The 21,534-nt window shown below is 37.7% G+C and overlaps 1 protein-coding gene across 3 annotated transcripts in view; it reads left to right on the top strand.

The window, feature by feature from the left end:
• The window catches only part of LOC126477299 (DNA-directed RNA polymerase III subunit RPC1), a 231,559-nt gene that overhangs the window by 24,816 nt on the left and 185,209 nt on the right, over positions 1 to 21,534 (top strand). For 2 of the 3 annotated variants that reach the window (XM_050103606.1, XM_050103605.1), the window contains exons 3-4: positions 13,897 to 14,046; positions 16,846 to 17,095. In XM_050103606.1, coding sequence (XP_049959563.1) covers positions 13,897 to 14,046; positions 16,846 to 17,095 — 400 coding nt within the window. Of the gene's footprint in view, positions 1 to 5,105; positions 5,230 to 13,896; positions 14,047 to 16,845; positions 17,096 to 21,534 lie in introns of all 3 variants that reach the window. The other variant, XM_050103608.1, reaches the window with a different exon arrangement.

The following is a 21,534-nucleotide window of genomic DNA, read 5'->3' as shown; positions in this document are numbered from 1 at the left end:
ATTTGTGGGTTGTCAGACAACTTTATCCAGGAAAACAGTGTGCCTCAGGGTTCTGTAGACAGTGTCTTCATCTTTGCTATCACTGTTAACCCTATTATGGCCTGTCTCCCGCTGGGCATTTCCGGTTCCATTTTTGTTGATGATTCTGCCATCTATTGCAGTCTCCCATGTAATTGTCTCCTAGAGCGGCATCTTCAGCATTGCCTCGATCGTCTTTACTCATGGAGCATTGATGATGACTTTTGCTTTTCCACTGACAGAACTTTTGTATGAATTTCTGGCAGTGCAATTGGTTTCCTCCACCATCGTTACATCCTGGGCGTGTTGCTCTTCCATTAATTGAAACATTGAAATTCCTGGGGATCATGCTCAATAGAAAACTTTCTTGGACCTCCCATGTGTCTTACCTGGCCACCCAGTGTACATGGTCCCTAAGTTTCCTATGTGTTGTCAGCAGTACTTTGTGGTGAGCAGATCAGACAGCCCTCCTTCATTTGTGCCAGTCCCTTGCCCGCTTGAAACTAGATTATCCATGTTTTGTTTACTCATCTGCACGTCCATCCATGTTATGCTGTCTCAATACAGTCCACCATTGTGGCATCCATTTGGTCACTTGCGCTTTTTATTTTAGCCCGGTAGAGAGTCTGTATGCCGAAGCTGTGTGTTTTTGCCGAGAACATTAATGTGTAGCGATGTTTCATACCATGTCACCACTGAACATAGTAGTGTGTATTCATGAATAAGCTTTGGCTTACTGTCAGCCTCATGCGTAACCATTCTGTCTGTGTTTTCATCTTTGCTTATTAAAATCCGGGCACTATAGACCTCTCCTCTGTTATACTTAAGAGAGGCCACTGCTCCAATATTATTTTCCCATCCTGTTGCACTCAGTATTTCAACTTGAGGGCAGATATATGACCTTTGAAGACTGCCCAAAGTCACATGGACACATGGAAGAAATCATGAATTTTTCTTGCTAAACAAAAGAGTGAAACCATGTATTCCTTTGTCTTTTCAACATCATTCTGTTGATTGTGACTTCTACACAGAGAAAGAAAAGGAAAATGAGTGAAAACTTAAATGAAGCTACAGAAAAAACAGAAAAAGTTAATTTAGAGGAATGTGGCCAGGAGAAAAGAAATGCAAATAGTGTTCATGACAGATACAAATGAGTGGGAGTGGTAGGGGAATGATGCCATTCATCTTTCCATGTGTAAACACTACGTATTCACAATGCGTGGATTTAGAAGACTATGGAACATGACGCGCATTGCATATTTTACGTGTTATTTATTTGTTACAAAGTGTTTTTCTCAGTAGTATTGCTATAGGTGTCTAAAGTTGATGTATAGGAACTGTTAGGCCGTTCATATTCTGACATTTATCTTTATTTACATATTATAATTTTTTTTGCTTCTGTAGGTGCTTTCAAGCTGGCAAGTGTTGTGCAGAGACATGGTGGAAATTGAGGTGGCAACACACCACAAGCAAGCTTTGCTACTTTGAAAGACATACCCAAATTGACCAATTCCAGTGCTTGATTTGTCAAATGTTTCGCAGTATGTTGATAATTTCCAGTAAGATGCTAGATTTCATTGATGATTTGAATTTCTGACTTATCCTCACATGTCTCCATTTATGCAAAACTTTTATTGTCCTGTTTAACTCATTGTTTTACAACCATAAAATTTAAATTTTTTTCATCTCTAAAAACCTACTTCTGTTGGCATTGACACAGGAAACCCTTCCAGTTCAAATGAAAATAAAAAACATGCCTTGTTATCAACTCTTTCTACAAATTATCTGAATACCTAGATTCATAGACTGAAAATCTCCATTAGCTACACGGGAAGTAGCAGTGTTTCATATAAACCTGTATGACAAATGATAATGGATTATAAATAGAACTCAGTATTAATAGACGTAAAAATATTTTCTTGGAAAAATACTACTGTAATCAAGTAAATAGTAAGCTACTAATAGCTCAGTAAATGATGAGTCACAGATAGCAGATATGTTTAATAATCATTTCTGAAATATAGTAGAGAACATAGGGACAAACAGTTCAAGAGAAAAGTCGCAGCAGTATGTTGAAAAAGTAACTCTCATAAAATTCAGTTCTATGAGTGTACCACTAACTTCTCCTTCTGAAATTAAGAAAATTATATGTTCTCTCAGAAATAAAAACTTATATGTTCTCTCAAAAATAAAAACTTATCTGGTGTTGATGGTGTATTGAACAGAGTACTAAAGATTTGTTCCCATATAATAAGCCTAGTTGTACCTGAAATATGGAATGCATCATTAACTCAAGGCATTTTTCCAGAGACTCTGAAATATGCCAATGTTAAACCCCTCTTTAAGAAAGGTGATAATAGAGATGTTGACCGAGCGAAGTGGCGCATTGGTTAGCACACTGGACTTGCATTCGGGAGGATGACAGTTCAATTCCACGTCCAGCCGTCCTGATTTAGGTTTTCTGTGATTTATTTAAATCACCTCAGGCAAATGCCGAGATGGTTCCTTTGAAAGGGCATGGCCGACTTCCTTCTCCATCCTTCCCTAAACCAATGAGACCGCTGACCTTGCTGTTTGGTCTTTTCCGCCAAATCAACCAACCAATAGAGATGTTAATAACTACCATCCTGTTTCACTGCTGATGCCATTTTCCAACATTTTTGAGAAGATGGTGTATTCTAGAATAGTATTTCATCTTAGTGACAATAATATCCTCAGCAAATCACAGTTTGGGTTTTAGAAAGGTTGTCCTACTGAGAATGCCCTTTCAATGTTCATTCACCAGATTTTACAAGCATTAAATAATAATATAACACTGATTTGTATTTGAATGTGTGAATCACAATATTCTCCTAAATAAATTGAAGTTGTATTGGATTGATGGTATAGCCAATGGATAATGTCATATCTAATGAAAAGAATACAGAAAATTGTAATAGTATTCAGCCTATATCGTCTGGGGGCATAAACCTGAGTGGGGAGGAGTAATGTATCTGGTTCCCGAAGGCTCAGTCTTACATCCAATATTGTTTCTCATACATGTGAATGATATTCCGTCTAATATACAACAAGCAGTCAGTTCTTTCTGCAGATGACCCTAGTATTGTGATCAGTCCGAGCTTACATACAGAAACAGAATAAATGGTAAATAAAATTCTTAAAAGTATCATTGACTAGTTTTCTGCAGATGGTTGCACCCTCAGTTCTCCACATTTAGGGATGCTACAGTGCTGATAAGCACAACACATGTTGATGAAATAAGATGGAAACTTCAAAATTTTTAGGTGTCCATATTGATGAGAAATTGAATTCAAAAAAGTACTATTTTTAACTACTAAAACAACTTAGTTCAACCACATTTGCACTTACAATCATTGCTAATCTAGGGGAGAGAGAAATCAGTAAGGTGACATATTGTGCATATTTTCATTCAATATTGTCATATGGAAAAATGTTCTTAGGTCACTCATCTTTAAGAAAGTAATTCTTCATTGCACAAAAATGTGCAGTAAGAATAATGTTTGTTACTCACACACAATCATTTGGCAGGCACCTGTTTAAGGAGTTGAGCATTATGAGTACTGCTTCACAGTATATTTATTCCCTCATGAAGTTTGTTGTAAATAATCCACTACAGTTTAAAAGGAATAATGATGTATATAACTACAATACCAGAAGGAAAAATGACATTTATTACTCCACATTAAGGTTGTCTTTAGCACAAAAAGGGGTGCACAATGCTGGAACAAAAATTTTTGATCACTTACCAAGTGACGTAAAATATCTGACAGATAGCAAAGTTGTTGTTGTGGTCCTCAGTCCAAAGACTGATTTGATGCAGCTCTCCGTGCTATCCTGTGTAAGCCTCTTCATCTTCGAGTAACTACTGGAACATACATCCTTTTGAATCTGCGTACTGTATTCATCTCTTGGTTTCCCTCTATGATTTTAACCCTCCATACTTCCCTCCAGTACTTAGCTGGTGATCCCTTGATGTCTCGGAATGCGTCCTACCAACTGATCCTTTCTTTTCAGGTTGTGCCACAAATATATCTCCTCCCCAATTCTGTTCAGTGCCTCCTCCTCATTGGTTACATGATTTACCCATTTAATCTTCAACATTCTTCTGTAGCACCACATTTCGAAAGCTTCTATTCTCTTCTTGTCTAAACTTTTTATGGTCTATGTTTCACTTCAAACCATGGCTACACTCGACACAAATACTTTCAGAAATGACTTCCTGACACTTAAATCTGTACTCAGTGTTAAGAAATTTCTCTTCTTAAGAAACACTTTTCTTGCCATTGCCACTCTGCATTTTATATCCTCTCTACTTCAACCATCATCATCTATTTAGCTGCCAAACAGCAAAGTAAAATTTGAAAATAAACTGAGAAAGTTTCTCCTTAAGAACTCCTATTCTGCAGAACAATTTCTATTCTTGTAATGTGTAAAAGGTGGTTGATAGGAATTACTAACTCACGCCTGTACACATTTTTTTCTTATATTAAAAAAACACCTTAGAAATGTTCAGAATATAAGCATATGTACAAATTAATTTGCGATGTGATGTAAAATGACTGATTCTACCTCATTACAATCTATCATGCAAAATGGTGCATGGAAATGTAACTAATTAACTCAATTAAGTTTTGGCAGCATGAGCATGAAAAGCATTAATCAGTATAGTGACTTGTTCAGCGTCCCGAAGGTTATCCTCGATGGGATCTACAGAACATGATGAATGAATGAATTGTTAGTGTTGTATATAATTTTTTATAGCGAATTGTCATATGTTGCAGTTTTCTCTTCCTTTTAGTTTCTTGATGAATGACTTGAAGTTGAAACTGAATGCATTCATAATGTTGGTGTTCCGCATTTGTACCTTGAAATGGGATTTCGTGATGAGACAGACATAAGTAATTTTTTTTGTTTCAAATAAGCTACTGTTTGTGTTATTCTGGCAAACTGTGTGTACTGGTCCCATTACCTGCCTTTTCTCCCTCCAATAAAAGTGGTTATGGTTTGAAACTTAAACCTTTTTTTTTCTTTCTTTTTTTTTTTTTTTTTTTTTTAAAAAAAAAAAGGTTTATTTTCACACAGAACAAATGTAATGTGAACCGTTACACAACATAAAAGCACAGGACAACTACAAAAAGAGTCCAAGGCAACAACTGTAGCAGTGGGCCAAAGATTAATTTTGTAGCACAGGTATGGATTCTAATATGTAATTTCCAGTGACCAAGAAACTTTTGTTTAAAATATTCAATGCTTGCCAAAATGATCGATTAGAAACTTCAAAAGTACTTTGAATTCTTTGCTGATGCAAGTTCAGGGGTGTAGGGGTAGACTGTGGTGGAATTTGTTTTGTCTTTACAAAGTGGTGTAAATTATTCCTTATGTTATCAACCAGCAAGACTACATGGACAGCTTTTTTTCTACAGTATTTGCTAGTATAGTATCATTTCTTTGTACATCAACATGTAGGGAAACTTTTATTTTCCTTTTTACTTTTTCCCTTAATTTTTAGAGTTTAACTATTGTATACCCCTTTTTGCAGCCCTCATTAAATACATGAAATTTCAAGAGTGAGCACCCTATTGCCATGAAGCAACATTTCTAGAGTTTGTAGGCCAGAAAATGTGGCTACCAACATACAGATAGTTGCTGTTTTTTGCTTGGACTATAACTTGTTACCAATTTTTCCTTCCTATTTGAACAAAATCATGTTAGTAAGAAGGGCAATGAAAGTGAAAACTTAAAATCTGAGTAATATTTTAATAATAACAAATTTTAATTAGTGACCAAATTTAAAAAAATGAAAAATTTGCATTATAACAGGAAAAATACGTAATAGGAATGAACAATTTATTGATTTCATTTCACCATGTCATGGCCCATATTTTAAAGATTATTTTTAATAAAACAGAACATTTTGAAGATAATATTTTTCCTTTTATCTGAACACATTTTTGAAACAATGAAACACAAACCTGTAAGTACCGAAACACAATTTTTTGTGTTAGTGAATTTACTAACAGGTATTAGGTAATTTTATTTACAATCCTTATGCCTTATTAGAGTATTTAGAGACCAAATTTCACTATTATTTATTATTATTATTATTATTATTTAGTCTCCCCCCCCCCCTTAGGCAAGTTTTTACATAACATTGAGTCTCCATCTTCCTTATCTCCTGCCATTGTCTTTGTCATTACGTAACTGTTTTGCACTTTGGCCTTATCTGTCAACTGACATATTTTCCTCCCCCATTTTTCTATCCCATTTGCTATTCACCACCCCTTCTAAAGGGTATTTTGGTAAGCATTGTCTTCTTTGACCATTTCTTTTTTTTAACTTTAAAATCGTCTGCAATATTTCTTTTAACAGCCCTTCGTAATAATTCTTCATTCTTAACTCATTCTGTGCAACTTATTTTCTCTGTCCTACTCAGTACTCAGATCTCAAAGTCCTCAAATCTCTTTTCCACTTCCTTAATGTCCCTATTTCCACATCGTATAAATCCACTCTCCACACAAAAGAGTGAACCAGTCATTTTCTCAGATCCGTTCAGTTTTCACATACCGGGGTGGTGCATCGGTTAACACACTGTACTCAAATTTGGGAGGACAATGGTTCAGTCCCCATCCTGCCAGCCAGACTTAGGTTTTCCTTGATATTCCAAAATTGTTTCAGACAAATTCTGGGATGGTTCCATTGAAAAGGGCATGACCAACTTTGTTTCCATCCTTTTTTAATCCGTGCTCATGCTCCATCTGTAATGACCGTGCTGTCGTGAGACAAATTCTAACCTCCCTTGCTTTTTTTTGTTCAGTTCCCCTCATAAACTTCTTTCTGTTAAATGCTGCTTAGCCATTGCATTCTAGTTTTAATTTCTTGTGTGTATGCCATATTCTCCTGTATGAAGGTGCCCAAGTATTTGAAAGTATTATCGTGGTAAGTTGTGTCCTTTCATACTCTTATGGTCAACTTCTTTTCCTCCAAGCAAATGACCAGTCTCTTGTTTTTTCTGCACTCAGAGCTTTGTTTATTATCAATTCATCTTTAGCTGATAGCACTACCCCAGCAGCACATTTTATACATTACAGCTTTTTTTTCTGACCGATGTGCCTATTTATTTGTCATTTGTTGTCTTCTCCAATTTTTACCTTAACATTCTGCTCCATATACAGGCTTTAAACTAACCCTTTTCCCTTCCAGTCTATTCCCTTGTCGCTCAAAATTTGTAGGGTCTTATCCAATTTTACTCTGTCACATGCTTTTTCGAGCTGATGTAGGTACTATAAACTTCTAATTTCTTCTAGAGGTACCTCTCTTCTATTGCTCGTAATAAGTCAGTTTTATCTTTTGTTCCTCTTCCTCTTATAAATCTCTGTGGTTCTTCATCTATAAAGCTGCCTTTTCCCACATATATTCTCCTGTTGAAGACACTCAGTAATTCTTTCACTGTAGTGTTAGGCCGATAGCCCTGAATTCTTCACTTGAAATGGCATTTTCTTATTAATGTCAATAAGAAGTTCTCTGGCAACTCCCTTGTCGATACCCTTTGTTACACAAGCATGTAATTTATTTTGTTCCCATACTTACTCTACTTAGATTAAAACAACTTTGTGTTTGAGAAATGTTAGTGATGGGGTGTGGAGACGATGGCTTGCACACAACATCCACACATCCTTCCTCCATGTGCAGCCCCTGCCACGTAGCAAGGCTCTGCTGCTTGTGCGTGCAGGTCAGGCAATACAGTGAGCACATGGAGTCCAGGTATCAGCCGTGATTGGCTGATGCCCAGTCCCTACTACTCAGCTCACCAATATGTCAATTACAGAGTTGTTTTAATTGAAGTATAGGCTCTTAAATACTTCTGCTGGCAGTTCATCCACTGAACTTGCATTCACATCTTTCATTTCATTAAGAGCCTGGAGTGTTTGTTAGGGGCTGATGACTGCTGATTTAGATAGTATGACAAGTGTTTTGACTACTTGAGCAATGTCTGTTCTGGAACTATTACTTGTCTGTTCTGACCTATTACTACATGCCGCTACATCTGACACTGCTACCTTAACACTCTGTTATTAGACTGGGGTAGATATTCAGCCGTGCACCTCTTGTGATTTACCTCAGTGTCCAGCTATGCCGTGCCCTGTTCTTCTTTGGCATCAAACTTCTTTCTTCTCTGCAGATTTCAGTAAGTGAAGTGGCTATAAAACAAAACATTGCTCTGTACTTAAATAAAATGTAGATTGGTTCCAATCAACTCTGTATATTGTCACAAACTTTGATGAATGGTTGCACATTATATGGGAACTTTCTCAAAGACCACTTGTTAACATTATGTGAATAGTATACAACAACAATCGCTTATATAAATCTTATTTGTCTTCCTTGGTCCTGGATATCTTCCATCGTACCAGAACTCCTTCATTCCTCCTTGCTCCACAGAGAGTACAGATTCTCTCTAGCAGCTAGACCCTGCACCTGTTGAGTAATACTTTCCCACAGTATGTGGCCCAATGTTTACAGACTAACTGTGATCATGCACATCTTTATTCTGAACTCTATATTTGATGTACGTGATACATGCCCTTCCATGAATGGCATGGGTAGCTACATATTCCTCCCCTAAGAGAAAAGATGTTATGATGATACACTCAACAATTAATCATTACAAACATGCATATCCTCTAATGAGAATTTTCATAAACTCGATTGTTTTATACTTAATAGCTCCCTTATTTTAGTTAGCATGGTGACACAGAGTGAACCATAATTACATTGCTTTCTTTCAGAGTACTTTCAGTTCTTCAATTATTAATTCCATTAATTTGTGTTCTCGCTTTTGGAGGAAGCACTTGTACATCATTATCAAACATCAAATTATGCCAAGATTCAAAAACTTGTGCTAATCAACAGAGTAACTAATATTTACTTTCTCAGTTTATTATCCAGTTTGGAGGAGATGCTCCCTTAAGCAGGTTTCTTATTCCTTTTCTTTGCGAATATTGCCCTTAAGTATTTCTCCCTTCTTCTAGGCTACTATTCCGGGGATTCAGTACTCTTTACCTCGTATTTGGTAGGCCCGGTCGGTGTGATGTACCTCTTCTTTCTTCTGAAGTGGGTGGAGTTCTTCCCTTGCATGGGTCCTCCCGAACCTGGAATGAGCTCCTGTCTTTGGGGATCACTTACCCATAACTTTCCATTTGAAGTATGTGACCTTCCTTTTCCACTACTTTGTTGAGTACTTCAGTACTTCTCCCTTTCACTTCACCTCATCTTAAAGCTGCATCCTCTATGAAACTCCAGCTATCTCCTGCTTTTCTGCCACGAGTTCTCCTGTCCATTTTCTCTCCTCCAAAACTCCTTTTCCGTCTTAGTGCTGGCTTGTCATTTCCATGTGAAGCATATTAGTATGTCACCTTGTCCTATTCCTCCCTCCTGATGAAACAATGACATGCATAGCGAAAGAATACTCCCAATCCCAAATCATATTAGTTTATACATAGTCTGTAGGTGAATATATTTGTGTGTGTGTGTGTGTGTGTGTGTGTGTGTGTGTGTGTGAGAGAGAGAGAGAGAGAGAGAGAGAGAGAGAGAGAGAGAGAGAGAGAGAGAGAGAGAGATATGTAGTACGCACAAATCCCACACCACCTCTATAAAAGTGGAACACAAACCCACCCGGAACAATTCAAATTAGTACAAAAGTTAACAAAAAGTATAGTTGGTCAATTATCGAATGAGGTGATACTACTACTGATGATTAATCTCCCTTAATAAAAAAAAAAAAATCACGTACAAACCCAACCCTAGTTTTTACCATATGGTGGTAAGTAATCTGCCTCTTTCGTGAGCAATTTTACAGTAAAGGAATGCTTAACAATTGATTAAATAACAGTTGACAGTATTTGTTTACATACTTTCACCATTAAGAACAATCTTTGTTGTTACTGTGTTTCTTTCCTAAGTTTAATTTAATGGTGTCATATACTGCTTTAACATTTCAGTATTATATAATCTCCTTTCTGGGTAGATCTAGAAAACTGCAGTGGGATGTGGTACATTTAAAACTTTGTAAGGACCGCTATATCGAGGGCAAAACTTGTGTGTTTCTTTCCTCAAATTTGAGCTGTGATGTACTTCCTTGATTAGTACCAAGTCATCCACATCAAAGATAGGTGTCATAGCTTTTTCATTATATTTACGCAGGTGTTTATCTGCTGCTTATTGTAAATTGTCTTTTCAGTATCATCTAAGTTGTCTCCCTGTACGTTATCATCATTGTCATCTGGCCATTTAAATAATTTCAACAGTGACTTGCTATAAATTTACCTTCATTATTTCAATGGAAGATAAACCAGCAGATAACCGTGGAAGTTCATTAAGTATTACTTGGAATTCTGGTGTTTTCCATGCCCAAGTTGTATGCCTGATGGAACAGTATGCCCTACGTAACCTAATGATTTCTTTCACAGGTGGTATTTCGAGATAGCAGTTTGTCTAACATTTTCCCATGCTAAAAAAAGGCTTTACTCACAAACTGTGTGCCATTGTCTGTCAACAATACAGGTGACTTTCTTACCTCTGAGAAATATTCTTGTAGACATCTAGTCACGATCTCTGTGTTGGCATGCTTAACAGGATAGAGTTTAACATATTTAGACCAACACTCACCTAGTACAAATATATATGTTAACTCGCGCCCCCTACTCGTTGGTAATTGGTCAAGGAAATCAGCAGCTGTGATGTCTTGGAAGCCTTTAGGTATTATCAGGTATAATTTGTACTTTATCGATTGATTGTTGTCTTTCGTCTTTTGGCAAGTTTCACATGTACGTAGTACAGACAGTACGTCTTGACTTAAGTCCTTAAAATAGTAAAATTTTACAATATGTTGAACAAATTTTCTTATCCCCCCAAGTATCCATACCCTTGATAAATAAACATAATTAAATCTTGTTCTACAGATTTCGGTATACATATTTGAGTCTAATTTTCTTTACTCTCCAAAACAAAACATAATTTATCATAATCCATTTTACTACACTGTTATCAGTTGTCCTTTCTTGGTCTAAGGTGTTCCACTTATCCCCAAAATATGGTTTGTCAGATGTCCTTCTTTATACTTAGGTATAACTTGATAAAAAATTAATGTTGAAGGTAGCTCCAGGTCCTTCCATTCTTACCAAATCATTCAGCCCAGTGGTAAGTGTGATAATGTATCAGGAACTACATCTACAAGTATACTCTCTTAAAAAGCTCATGACAAACCATTTAAGAGACTAAAATTATTGACAGGCTATTGTAGTTATATTTAGTTTGCATTTTTTATTGGTCCTTTAGTCTAAAAAAGTAGATTACCCAGACCTGTCAACAAGAGATATTATCATTGTTGTATATTGCTGTTTTCTCTCCAGTGTTTAAGCATACCATTTAGTGTGCGAGAATGTACGTGCATCAATGGATTACTAACATTGACCAAGGTTAGATGTAAAATATATTGTGGTATTGCAAACTTCACTATGGTTGGCCTCTTAGATTTCAAAACAGTAATGATTGTTAAGAATCCATCTTACTGGAGCTGGATATCGACCTTTTAGGTGCTGGGAGAGTTACCACATTGTCACTAGTGACAGGTTGCATGAAACAGCGGTAAAACATCATCTGCCCAGCACAGCTGTCAAAGATGACTGATAAAGACAAAAGAACTTCGAAGCAGATTGTGACCAAAAGCAGAAGAGATGGACCCACGTTTACAGGAAGCTTCTGTCAAAAAAAGTGCCCTAACTGAAGTACTTATGGCAGACATTCTCTATAAATTGGCCATTTCAGAAGCTTTGATTGCACTATGGATGCTTCGAGAAGAAGTACAGTGCGTTTCAATGATGATGTTAAGAATAATGTTTTACCATCATATTGTCTTACATGGGTGGGTTACAGGGTGGAATTGTTCCAGTAGCCTGATTGACCATCATCAGCCAATGCTGCTAACTGTGCTTTGTGCTAAACAGCTTGTAAGTAAGTATGATAATGCTTCCATTCGTTCATTAGGATTTGTCTGAGATTGATTTAATGAACAGAATTATGACATAACACACCTTAGTCCTCTAATCTGAATATGATTGAACCTCTCAACAATATATTGAAAAGGATAGTTGCTACTCACCATGTAGCGGAGATGCCGAGTCACAGATAGGCATGACAAAAATACTGTCAGATTATGAGCATTTGGCAAACAAAGCCTTCATCGGAGATAGCACATACACACATGCTCATGCAGACACAACTCACACACACACACATGACTGCAGTGTCTGGTTGCTGAAGCTACACTGCAAGCAGCTGTGCATAATGGGAGATGCAGTCGGGTGGTGCGGGTAAGGAGGGGGAGGCAGGGTAGGGGTGGGGAACAGTAAAGTGCTGGTGGGAGCATGCAGGGACGAGATGGAGAGTAGGGCAGTCTGGAGATTAGATGGATGGTGGATGGAAGGAGAGAGTGGGGGGGGTAGAGGTATATCTGCATGAATGTCCACCAACAAAATGTGGTCAAGAAATAACTGGACCACCTGTTGGTGAGCAGGCCACCCAACATGACATTCCTCATTTCAATGACGGCTTCACAGCCTGTGCCATCTGGATCCTTCCCACAAACACCAGCTTTTCTGAATTGTGTGGGTGGGAACTCTGCAATATATCCTATGTTCCCGTAACCCTCCTGGCCACAACCTTCGTTAGTCATTGTCCTTACCCATCTAGCCCCTTCCCAGTCTTTTTACTTCTCTCCTTTTCCATTACCCCCCTCTCCCTCACATTCCATCTAACCTCCAGACTGCACCTAGCTGTCCTACTCTCCATTTCATCCCTGCACACTCCCAGCAGTACTTTACCATCCCCCACCCCTACCCTGCTAACTGTCCCCCTCCCTGCCACAGCCACCTCCTTACCCCAACCTGGTTGCCTCGCCCATAATACGCTGCTGCTCATAGTCTGGCTCCAGCTGCCAGAGACTGTGGTCCTGTGTGTGTGAGTTGCGTTTATGTGCCCTACTCTTGTTCATACACTTATTCTTATTGTGTGAGTTGCGTTTGCGTGTGTGTGTATGTGTTGGTCGAAAGCTAACTTTTTGACAACCTTATTGTTGTGCTTTTTTGCAACTCAACATCTCTGCTTTATGGTTAGTAGCAACTATCGTTTTCATAATATTTTACATTCCATTCTTGATTTTCCATTGTTTTTTATGTAAGTAGTTGTCTTTTTATTTATTTATTCCACTCTTTGGCTGAAAGGACTGTTATATTTTATTTGTTTACTGGTTTTGATAAATCATCCTCAGATGATATTTAGCCGAGAAGATGAACATCACAAACATAAGAAATGATGAAACTGACAGAGAAATAATTGTATATGACCCATATGACAGGGCTAGTGTTGGCACACTGCCACTGAGCCGACCCTACATGTCATGTACAATTACTTTTCTTTCAGTTTAATTATGTTTTATATTTTTGGGTGCTGCTATTATTTGTTATAAATTTTATTGTTTTTTACTCCGTTTTATTAACAAAGACTGATCAGTGGACAATCATTATTGTTCAGAACTAGTAATCCATTAAAATAGTAAAAAATCCGTTGGTCAAAGACTGATACAAATTCAAAATTTAGATTGCTGTACTCATCATTGGTGTAAGTGTTTGTTTCAGTTCTCATTTACTTCTACACTAGGATTATATATGGTTTCTGTATTTCATTTACATTACAGTTACTTTTTTAATCTAATTGTTTAATTAATACAATATGGTCATTTACTTTTTAGTATGGTCAGAGGAAAACTACAAATGATCAGTATGATATTTATTTTCTGTATAGGGAGTCAACCAGAAAGACGCAGTATGTCTGACTTGTGGAAAAGGATTAAATGACTGTGTGGGGCACTACGGATACATTGATTTGGAGCTTCCAGTTTTTCATGTAGGATATTTTCGATCTGTCATTACTGTACTTCAGACTGTTTGCAAGGTATGTCAGTTCACATTATTGTACCATCCTCATCTTTAAGAAATGTAGCATATAGTATGACCCACTGACTCTGTTCCTCCATCCCCTTTATTAGTGAGGAAGTTGTATTACTGTATTAGATTACATAATCGTACCTTTCTTTAGTTGAGAGATACTTGATGACAACAATTAATAATGGTCTGTCAGATCATAGTGCACAAATACCAACATAGCAAACAATTAGGGCAACCTTATCCCAATAATGAAACATAAAATATAAGGACAGAGCCTTACTTCCAACACAGATATTGATAGATAATGTGAAAAGGCACACTTGGCAAGAAATCTATGATAAGGGTAACTTGAATGACAAAATTGAATGTTAAGTAGTGCAGTGATTAAGATGTTGGCCTCACATTTGGAAAACGTGGGCAAATGCTTGTCCATAGATCTCGTATATAAGAATTTTTAACACGTTGCAGCCCTGTCATCAACTGTGATAAATTAATATGTCAAAAATCCACCTCAGTTGCGAAGTATGTGTCGTGTGTCCACAAATCATTTCAGGCAAGTTTCCAACAGTCCTTGAAATAAGTCACAGCTAAATTAATTCCAAACCCTCTTCCAACTGTACTAAGGCTCCATATTCAGTGACACTGACATCAACAGGATTTTAAATTCTAACATATTTTGAAAGATAAATATAATGCTTTCCTAAAAACCTCAGTTGCTTCCCTTGAGTGTTCTCCATTTAAAAAAGGAGTCTTGTAGTATGGCGAAGCAGAGTATCATTCAAAAGGTAATTTGACCTGTGTCATAATACACAGGGCAGTTACACCCCAGTTGCATAATTTTGCTATAGGCAATACTGAAAACTGGTGATGGATATCCTCAGGTAGATTAAATCTATTAACTATGATAGAAGAGGACTGTTCACAGAAGAATATAGGCTACTATACAGTCTGTTTTGAAAGAGGCCTCAAACTGGTGCAGAAGAGACTGTATATCTGCTGTAGTAAAATTTTAATGTTAGTGAGCCACCACAGATATGCAAAGTTTATGACCACCATTCCATTGATAATTGGCAAATCAAATTTAAAACAATCATGAAGAGGAGGCAGTAATTGAGATATGAATGACAACTTTAATGTTTAATATCTGTGTATTTTCTCTGCACGTTGGCAAACAATACAGGAGACTAATCAGAGAATCAAAATGGAGATTTTAAGTTCATCGAGAAGAAATAATAGCTTTCGGCACTGCCAAAGAAGTTAGAAAATCAGTTGAATCGAGTGGATAGTGACTTGAAAAGGGGTTAGAAGATGTACATCCACAAAAATATACCAGTGATAAGAGAGTGTTGTTGAATTAAATTAGATTGGTCGAAATGAATCAGATTAAAAAAATGAGATGCTCAGAGTGGGAGACAAATTTTGCTATTTGGGCATCAAAACCACTGGCAATGGCAGAATTAAAATGCATGTAAAATGCAAGACAAGATTTTCTAAACAAGTAAAATATGCTAATACTGAATATAAATTTAATTATTAGAAGTCATTTCTGTAAGTATATGTTTGGAATGTAACCTCCTATAGAAGTGAAGTGTGACTGATAAAAATTTCAAACAAGAACAGAGTAGAAGGTTTTGAGGTATAGCACAGAAGAATGCTTGAAGGTTAGATGGGTAAACTGAGTAGAAAGGTACTGAATAAAATTGCACAGAAAACAGCTTTGTTGCCCAACGCCAATAAAAGAAGAGCTATGTTGATAGGACACATCGTGAAACATGTACTGAAATAATTAATTTGGTAATGGAAGGAAATGGGAATGTGGGATAGTAAAACTGTAAAGGGGTACCCAGACTTGACTGTGACAAGCAGATTCAAATTGTATACGATGCAATAGTTATGCAAATAAGAAAATATTTGCGGAAGAATGACCAATGTGGTGCACAGCACAAACCAGCCTTTGTACTGATTACACCACCACCACCACCACCACTATCAACAGAAGAAAATAAAATCAGTTGCAAAGGTGGAATGAAAAGCGACACAAGATAACTTTCTGCCTCATGTTGTGATTAGGATGGTAGGAGTTGGCAAAGTGTGTATTTTGTTTGTAACTGCATAAGTTACGAAACATTTCAGTTTTCAAACAGTAATTACTGTCTCAGTTGTTTGATAGTAGACTTAGAAGAAGGCCACTGCAACTATGTGGTGATATGTTAAGAATGGTTTAAGTGACAACACTAAGGACTTGCATTGAAATAGAAGTAACAGGAAAGGTAGCAAGAGGTGGACTACAAAATGACTGATGGAAGCAAACTTCAGGGAAATGAGTTCAGGAGAAACTCACTGTGGGTATAACATTTACATACCACTTTCACCTGAAAAGTGACTCGGAAAAGTTTGATCTCTGTATGTATAATACTGGCTTTTCACCTTATTGCACCTGGCCACGAGGTACATGTGGCTTCTTAAAGATTACAATCATGTCTGATCAAGATAATGTCTTCTGTGTTGAACATTATTAACTTTCTCATATGCAGTAGGTGGCTCAATTTTTATGTATAATTTGTCTCTCACAGGCTAGGAAGTGCCATGCGTTTCTTAGCTATTCACTTAAGGTTACATGTTAAAAGAAAATTTTCTCTCTCTTAGTGATGTATACGTATGTTTTCTTGTTTTTTTTTTTTTTGAATTCCACATGAGATGAATTTTGAGTATTAGTATTTTTTATCCTGTTTGTAGACAGTTTTGGGTCTATTTTTTGTATTGTTATGGTTTTATGCAAACAATTATGTATTTTAATTTTCTTCAGAGTTGTTCCAGAGTCTTACTGCCAGACAAAGATAAAAAACCATTTAGAAATAAAGTAATGAACCCTGCAATACCATACTTGACTCGGAAAGCTTTAAGAAAGCAGATATTGGACAAATGCAAGAAGATTACAATTTGTCCTCACTGCAATGAGCTAAATGGTGTCGTGAAGAAATGTGGTTTGTTAAAAATCGTCCACGAACAGTACCGTTCGAAGAAGAAGACCGATCCTCTGGTGCAACATAAATTAGGCAAGTTTTAAATACAGTTTCAGTGTAATATAGTTCCTGTATTTTTACTTTATTTATCTGTACCTGCACCCTTCAAACCACTGTGAAGTGCATTGCAGAGGTTACTTCCTATTGCACCAGTTATAAGGACTTCTTCCTGTTCCATTCACATATGAAGTGCAGGCAGAATGATTGTAATCTTGTCTTCATGATACCTACAGGAGCAATGCATAGGGGGATTGTGTACCTCAGTGTACTCTTGTCCCTGTGTTTTTACATTACATTTAGTATTTTTTAAAAACTGTTATTTAAGGCTGAAATAATTTAAGGCATTTCTTACCAACTTCATTCAAACCAACAACCACCTGTGAGGTATATTTGAGGGTTTACTTTCTTCTCATACAAGTTGGGTGTATCTTAGCATTTGCATTGCGTATCCTACCCCTACCCACCTGCCCTCTCTGACATTTCCCAACTATTTCTGCTTTCATCTCTCAAGAAGGAATCTGTGGTTTGAAAGGACAGGAAAGATAAAGAGCACTTCCGTTCTTAAGTGCAATGTCTCTCTTATCTACTGTAAGTTAGGCATTACAAATGCGAGTACTGGACAGTGTGTCTGTCTCTTTGTAATTTTAAATGACTACTGACTTAACTCTATGTGAATTTAACAGTTTTCTGCATAAAATTAAAAAAAGAAATTTAAATGTAATTCCATCCATCTTGTGCTCTTCAGCACATTCATTGTATCTGTTTGCATTATAATGTTTAAAAGTTGTCTTTGTGTAAAGGGGCAAAGAAGTTGTTCAGTCCTGTAACACATCTAGAATTTGTTCACTATGACCTGACTTGAGTTGTCTGCAGGAAGCAGGTCTGTTGTTACCTAACACATTGACAGCCATGGGTATGGTGGTGGTGGTGGTGGTGGTGGTGGTGGAGGGGAAACAAGCTGCATTTTCTTTGGGCAGTGGTGGCCCCATGCATTTTCATCGTGTTTTTGTTGCTCTCCCAATGAAGTAAAGACCGACGTAGGAACCACATCATAACTCATGTTGAGTTTTTATAACACAACATAATATACCTTAACACAAATCTATCATCACTTCATAATGGTTGTTGTAAGCATAGGTACTGTACTTTTGGATTGTTAAATGTTGGCAAAGGCAGAACACAAAATCCTGCAACCTGGATTTGATTGACTTCTACCAGGCCAGAACTTGGTAGTCCTGGCTTAGGAAGTCATGAGCAATTACTAGTGTCTGTGAGTCTTAGTTATTATGACCATATGAAACTACAATTGTCAAGCCATAACTGTTGGGTCTTTGATTGTTCTGCGAAATGGCTCATTGGAACAACAACAAATGAAATATAAGTTCAGTTTATTAAACAGTTGATAAAAATATTTACTTAACATGAAACAATCCTTTGCCACTGGAGTGCTTGATAATTTAGAGCTGTCATTCACTTTTAAAGCATCACTTGATGCACTAATTAAAATACTCTTCACTTGAAGTACAATGTTCAAAATTTGCAAAAGTACATTTTTGTCTGAGACTTGAATAATTCCTTAATCCTACTTGATGATGTTGACTGCATCAGCTGGGCTCACAAATTGGGGCAAAGCACTTCCATGCTCAGCTTGACATTGACCTCTGCATGAGGGCACTGTGGTGCCGAGACAGAGGCATGGCATTCAGAAGCCCCTCCCATTCATCATTCCGGATTGCAGCAATACATCAACAGTGTCTGTGATATCAATGCATATTAGCAACCTTGGTGTGGCACCACAATCTGTGGATGATACCACAATAGTGAGTAGTGGTATTTTATATTCTAGCCGCAGCTTGGAAAACTAAAGAATGAACACCTACATAGTCTCATTATAGTACACAGTTCATGCCTCACCAAGGTCTTCAAAGGTCAGTATCACTGACATTATTCACCATTTGGACATTAGGCTGGCAACAGTTGTATTTAAAACCAATCATATACTCGGCCCCTGTGCTGAAGCTGGCAAATGCCACATACCGTTCAGCAGCACCTTCTTGTGGTTCACTAGACATGACAATTAGTAGCCACCCCACAGTCCCCACCATTTCATGGCCTACCTTTACAACTGGCCTGACCAGTGGGATCACTTGGGGTTTGTTGAAAGCAGGACCTAGTGGTGTGGCTGAAATTACTATTCTGAACCATTGGTGGAACAAATTACTTCCCTGGTTACTGAAGAGGCCCAGAGTAATTTTAAAATTATCACATCAAAGAAGCTGTTGTGTCCTATACTACTTTTGAAGCTGTTGTTTTACAACATTTTAGGTGAATGCTGAAAGTATTTCATAATATATGTGGATGGTTCTGAATTGGCTTGATGTAACCGACTTTTGTAAAATTACCTGAGTCTTCTGTCAAGATTTGCTTACCAGATGAATTCACAGTTAATGATTCAGAGATGTATGAAATCTTTAGGGCATTGGAGCAGATGAAATTCCTCATTTGATTTCACTTCCTAGGTGCACATTCATGTTTACGGTATATCCCAGGAGGAGTGGTTAGTATTCAGGGAAATGAAAGAAATGGCCATTCAAAGCAAAAATAATCTAGTAAACTATGGCTCTAAAGTACAGGGCTATTACAAATGATTGAAGCGATTTCATAAATTCTCTGTAGTTCCATTCATTGACATATGGTCACGACACACTACAGATACGTAGAAAAACTCATAAAGTTTTGTTCGGCTGAAGCTGCACTTCAGGTTTCTGCCGCCAGAGCGCTCGAGAGTGCAGTGAGACAAAATGGCGACAGGAGCCAAGAAAGCGTATGTCGTGCTTGAAATGCACTCACATCAGTCAGTCATAACAGTGCAACGGCACTTCAGGACGAAGTTCAACAAAGATCCACCAACTGCTAACTCCATTCGGCGATGGTATGAGCAGTTTAAAGCTTCTGGATGCCTCTGTAAGGGGAAATCAACGGGTCGGCCTGCAGTGAGTGAAGAAACGGTTGAACGCGTGCGGGCAAGTTTCATGCGTAGCCCGCGGAAGTCGACAAATAAAGCAAGCAGGGAGCTAAACGTACCACAGCCGATGGTTTGGAAAATCTTACGGAAAAGACTAAAGCAGAAGCCTTACCGTTAACAATTGCTACAAGCCCTGACACCCGATGACAAAGTCAAACGATTTGAATTTTCGGCGCGGTTTCAACAGCTCATGGAAGAGGATGCGTTCAGTGCGAAACTTGTTTTCAGTGAAGCAACATTTTTTCTTAATGGTGAAGTGAACAGACACAATGTGCGAATCTGGGCAGTAGAGAATCCTCACGCATTCGTGCAGCAAATTCGCAATTCACCAAAAGTTAACGTGTTTTGTGCACTCTCACGGTTTAAAGTTTACGGCCCCTTTTTCTTCTGCGAAAAAAGCGTTACAGGACACGTGTATCTGGATATGCCGGAAAATTGGCTCATGCTACAACTGGAGACTGACAGCGCCGACTTCATCTTTCAACAGGATGGTGCTCCACCGCACTTCCATCATGATGTTCGGCATTTCTTAAACAGGAGATTGGAAAACCGATGGATCGGTCATGGTGGAGATCATGATCAGCAATTCATGTCATGGCCTCCACGCTCTCCCGACTTAACCCCATGCGATTTCTTTCTGTGGGTTTATGTGAAAGATTCAGTGTTTAAACCTCCTCTACCAAGAAACGTGCCAGAACTGCGAGCTCGCATCAACGATGCTTTCGAACTCATTGATGGGGACATGCTGCGCCGAGTGTGGGAGGAACTTGATTATCGGCTTGATGTCTGCCGAATCACTAAAGGGGCACATATTGAACAGTTGTGAATGCCTAAAAAAACTTTTTGAGTTTTTGTACGTGTGTGCAAAGCATTTTGAAAATATCTCAAATAATAAAGTTATTGTAGAGCTGTGAAATCGCTTCAGTCATTTGTAATAACCCTGTACATACCTTAAGATCTATGAGCACTTATTCATCTTTGCTGCTGTGAAGCATCTCTTCTACTGAACAAATGCCCTTAACCCTTGGTATGCATTTTAGAGCCCATGTTTACTAGACATTTCTCTCATTTTTGGCCCATACTACCTCCTCCCAAAATATGGAAAGCAAAGAGGTTGCAGTAAGAAGAGATTGATGTCACAGTGCTAAAGATGAAGTGTTCACAGCTCGTAAGGTATGAATGAATCCATATGTACTAGACTTTTTGCTTTGAGTGGCCATTACTGTCATATCACTGAATACTGACCATTCCTCTTTGGACACCCTGTATAGTGATTGGACCTTTGAGACAAATGAATACAAACTATCCAGGACTTCCTTCTCCATCTACAGAGGCAGAGGAAGGAGATTTCATTTTTCTTAGTAACAACATGTATGGAAATTGAAGAAAATAGTGCTACAAACAAAGCAGCAGAGTATGCCTGTATGAAACATACTGTGGCACATTG

Source organism: Schistocerca serialis, chromosome 1 (genome assembly GCF_023864345.2).
Source record: "Schistocerca serialis cubense isolate TAMUIC-IGC-003099 chromosome 1, iqSchSeri2.2, whole genome shotgun sequence".
NCBI lineage: Eukaryota > Metazoa > Arthropoda > Insecta > Orthoptera > Acrididae > Schistocerca > Schistocerca serialis.
This window is presented reverse-complemented; position numbering and strand designations above follow the sequence as displayed.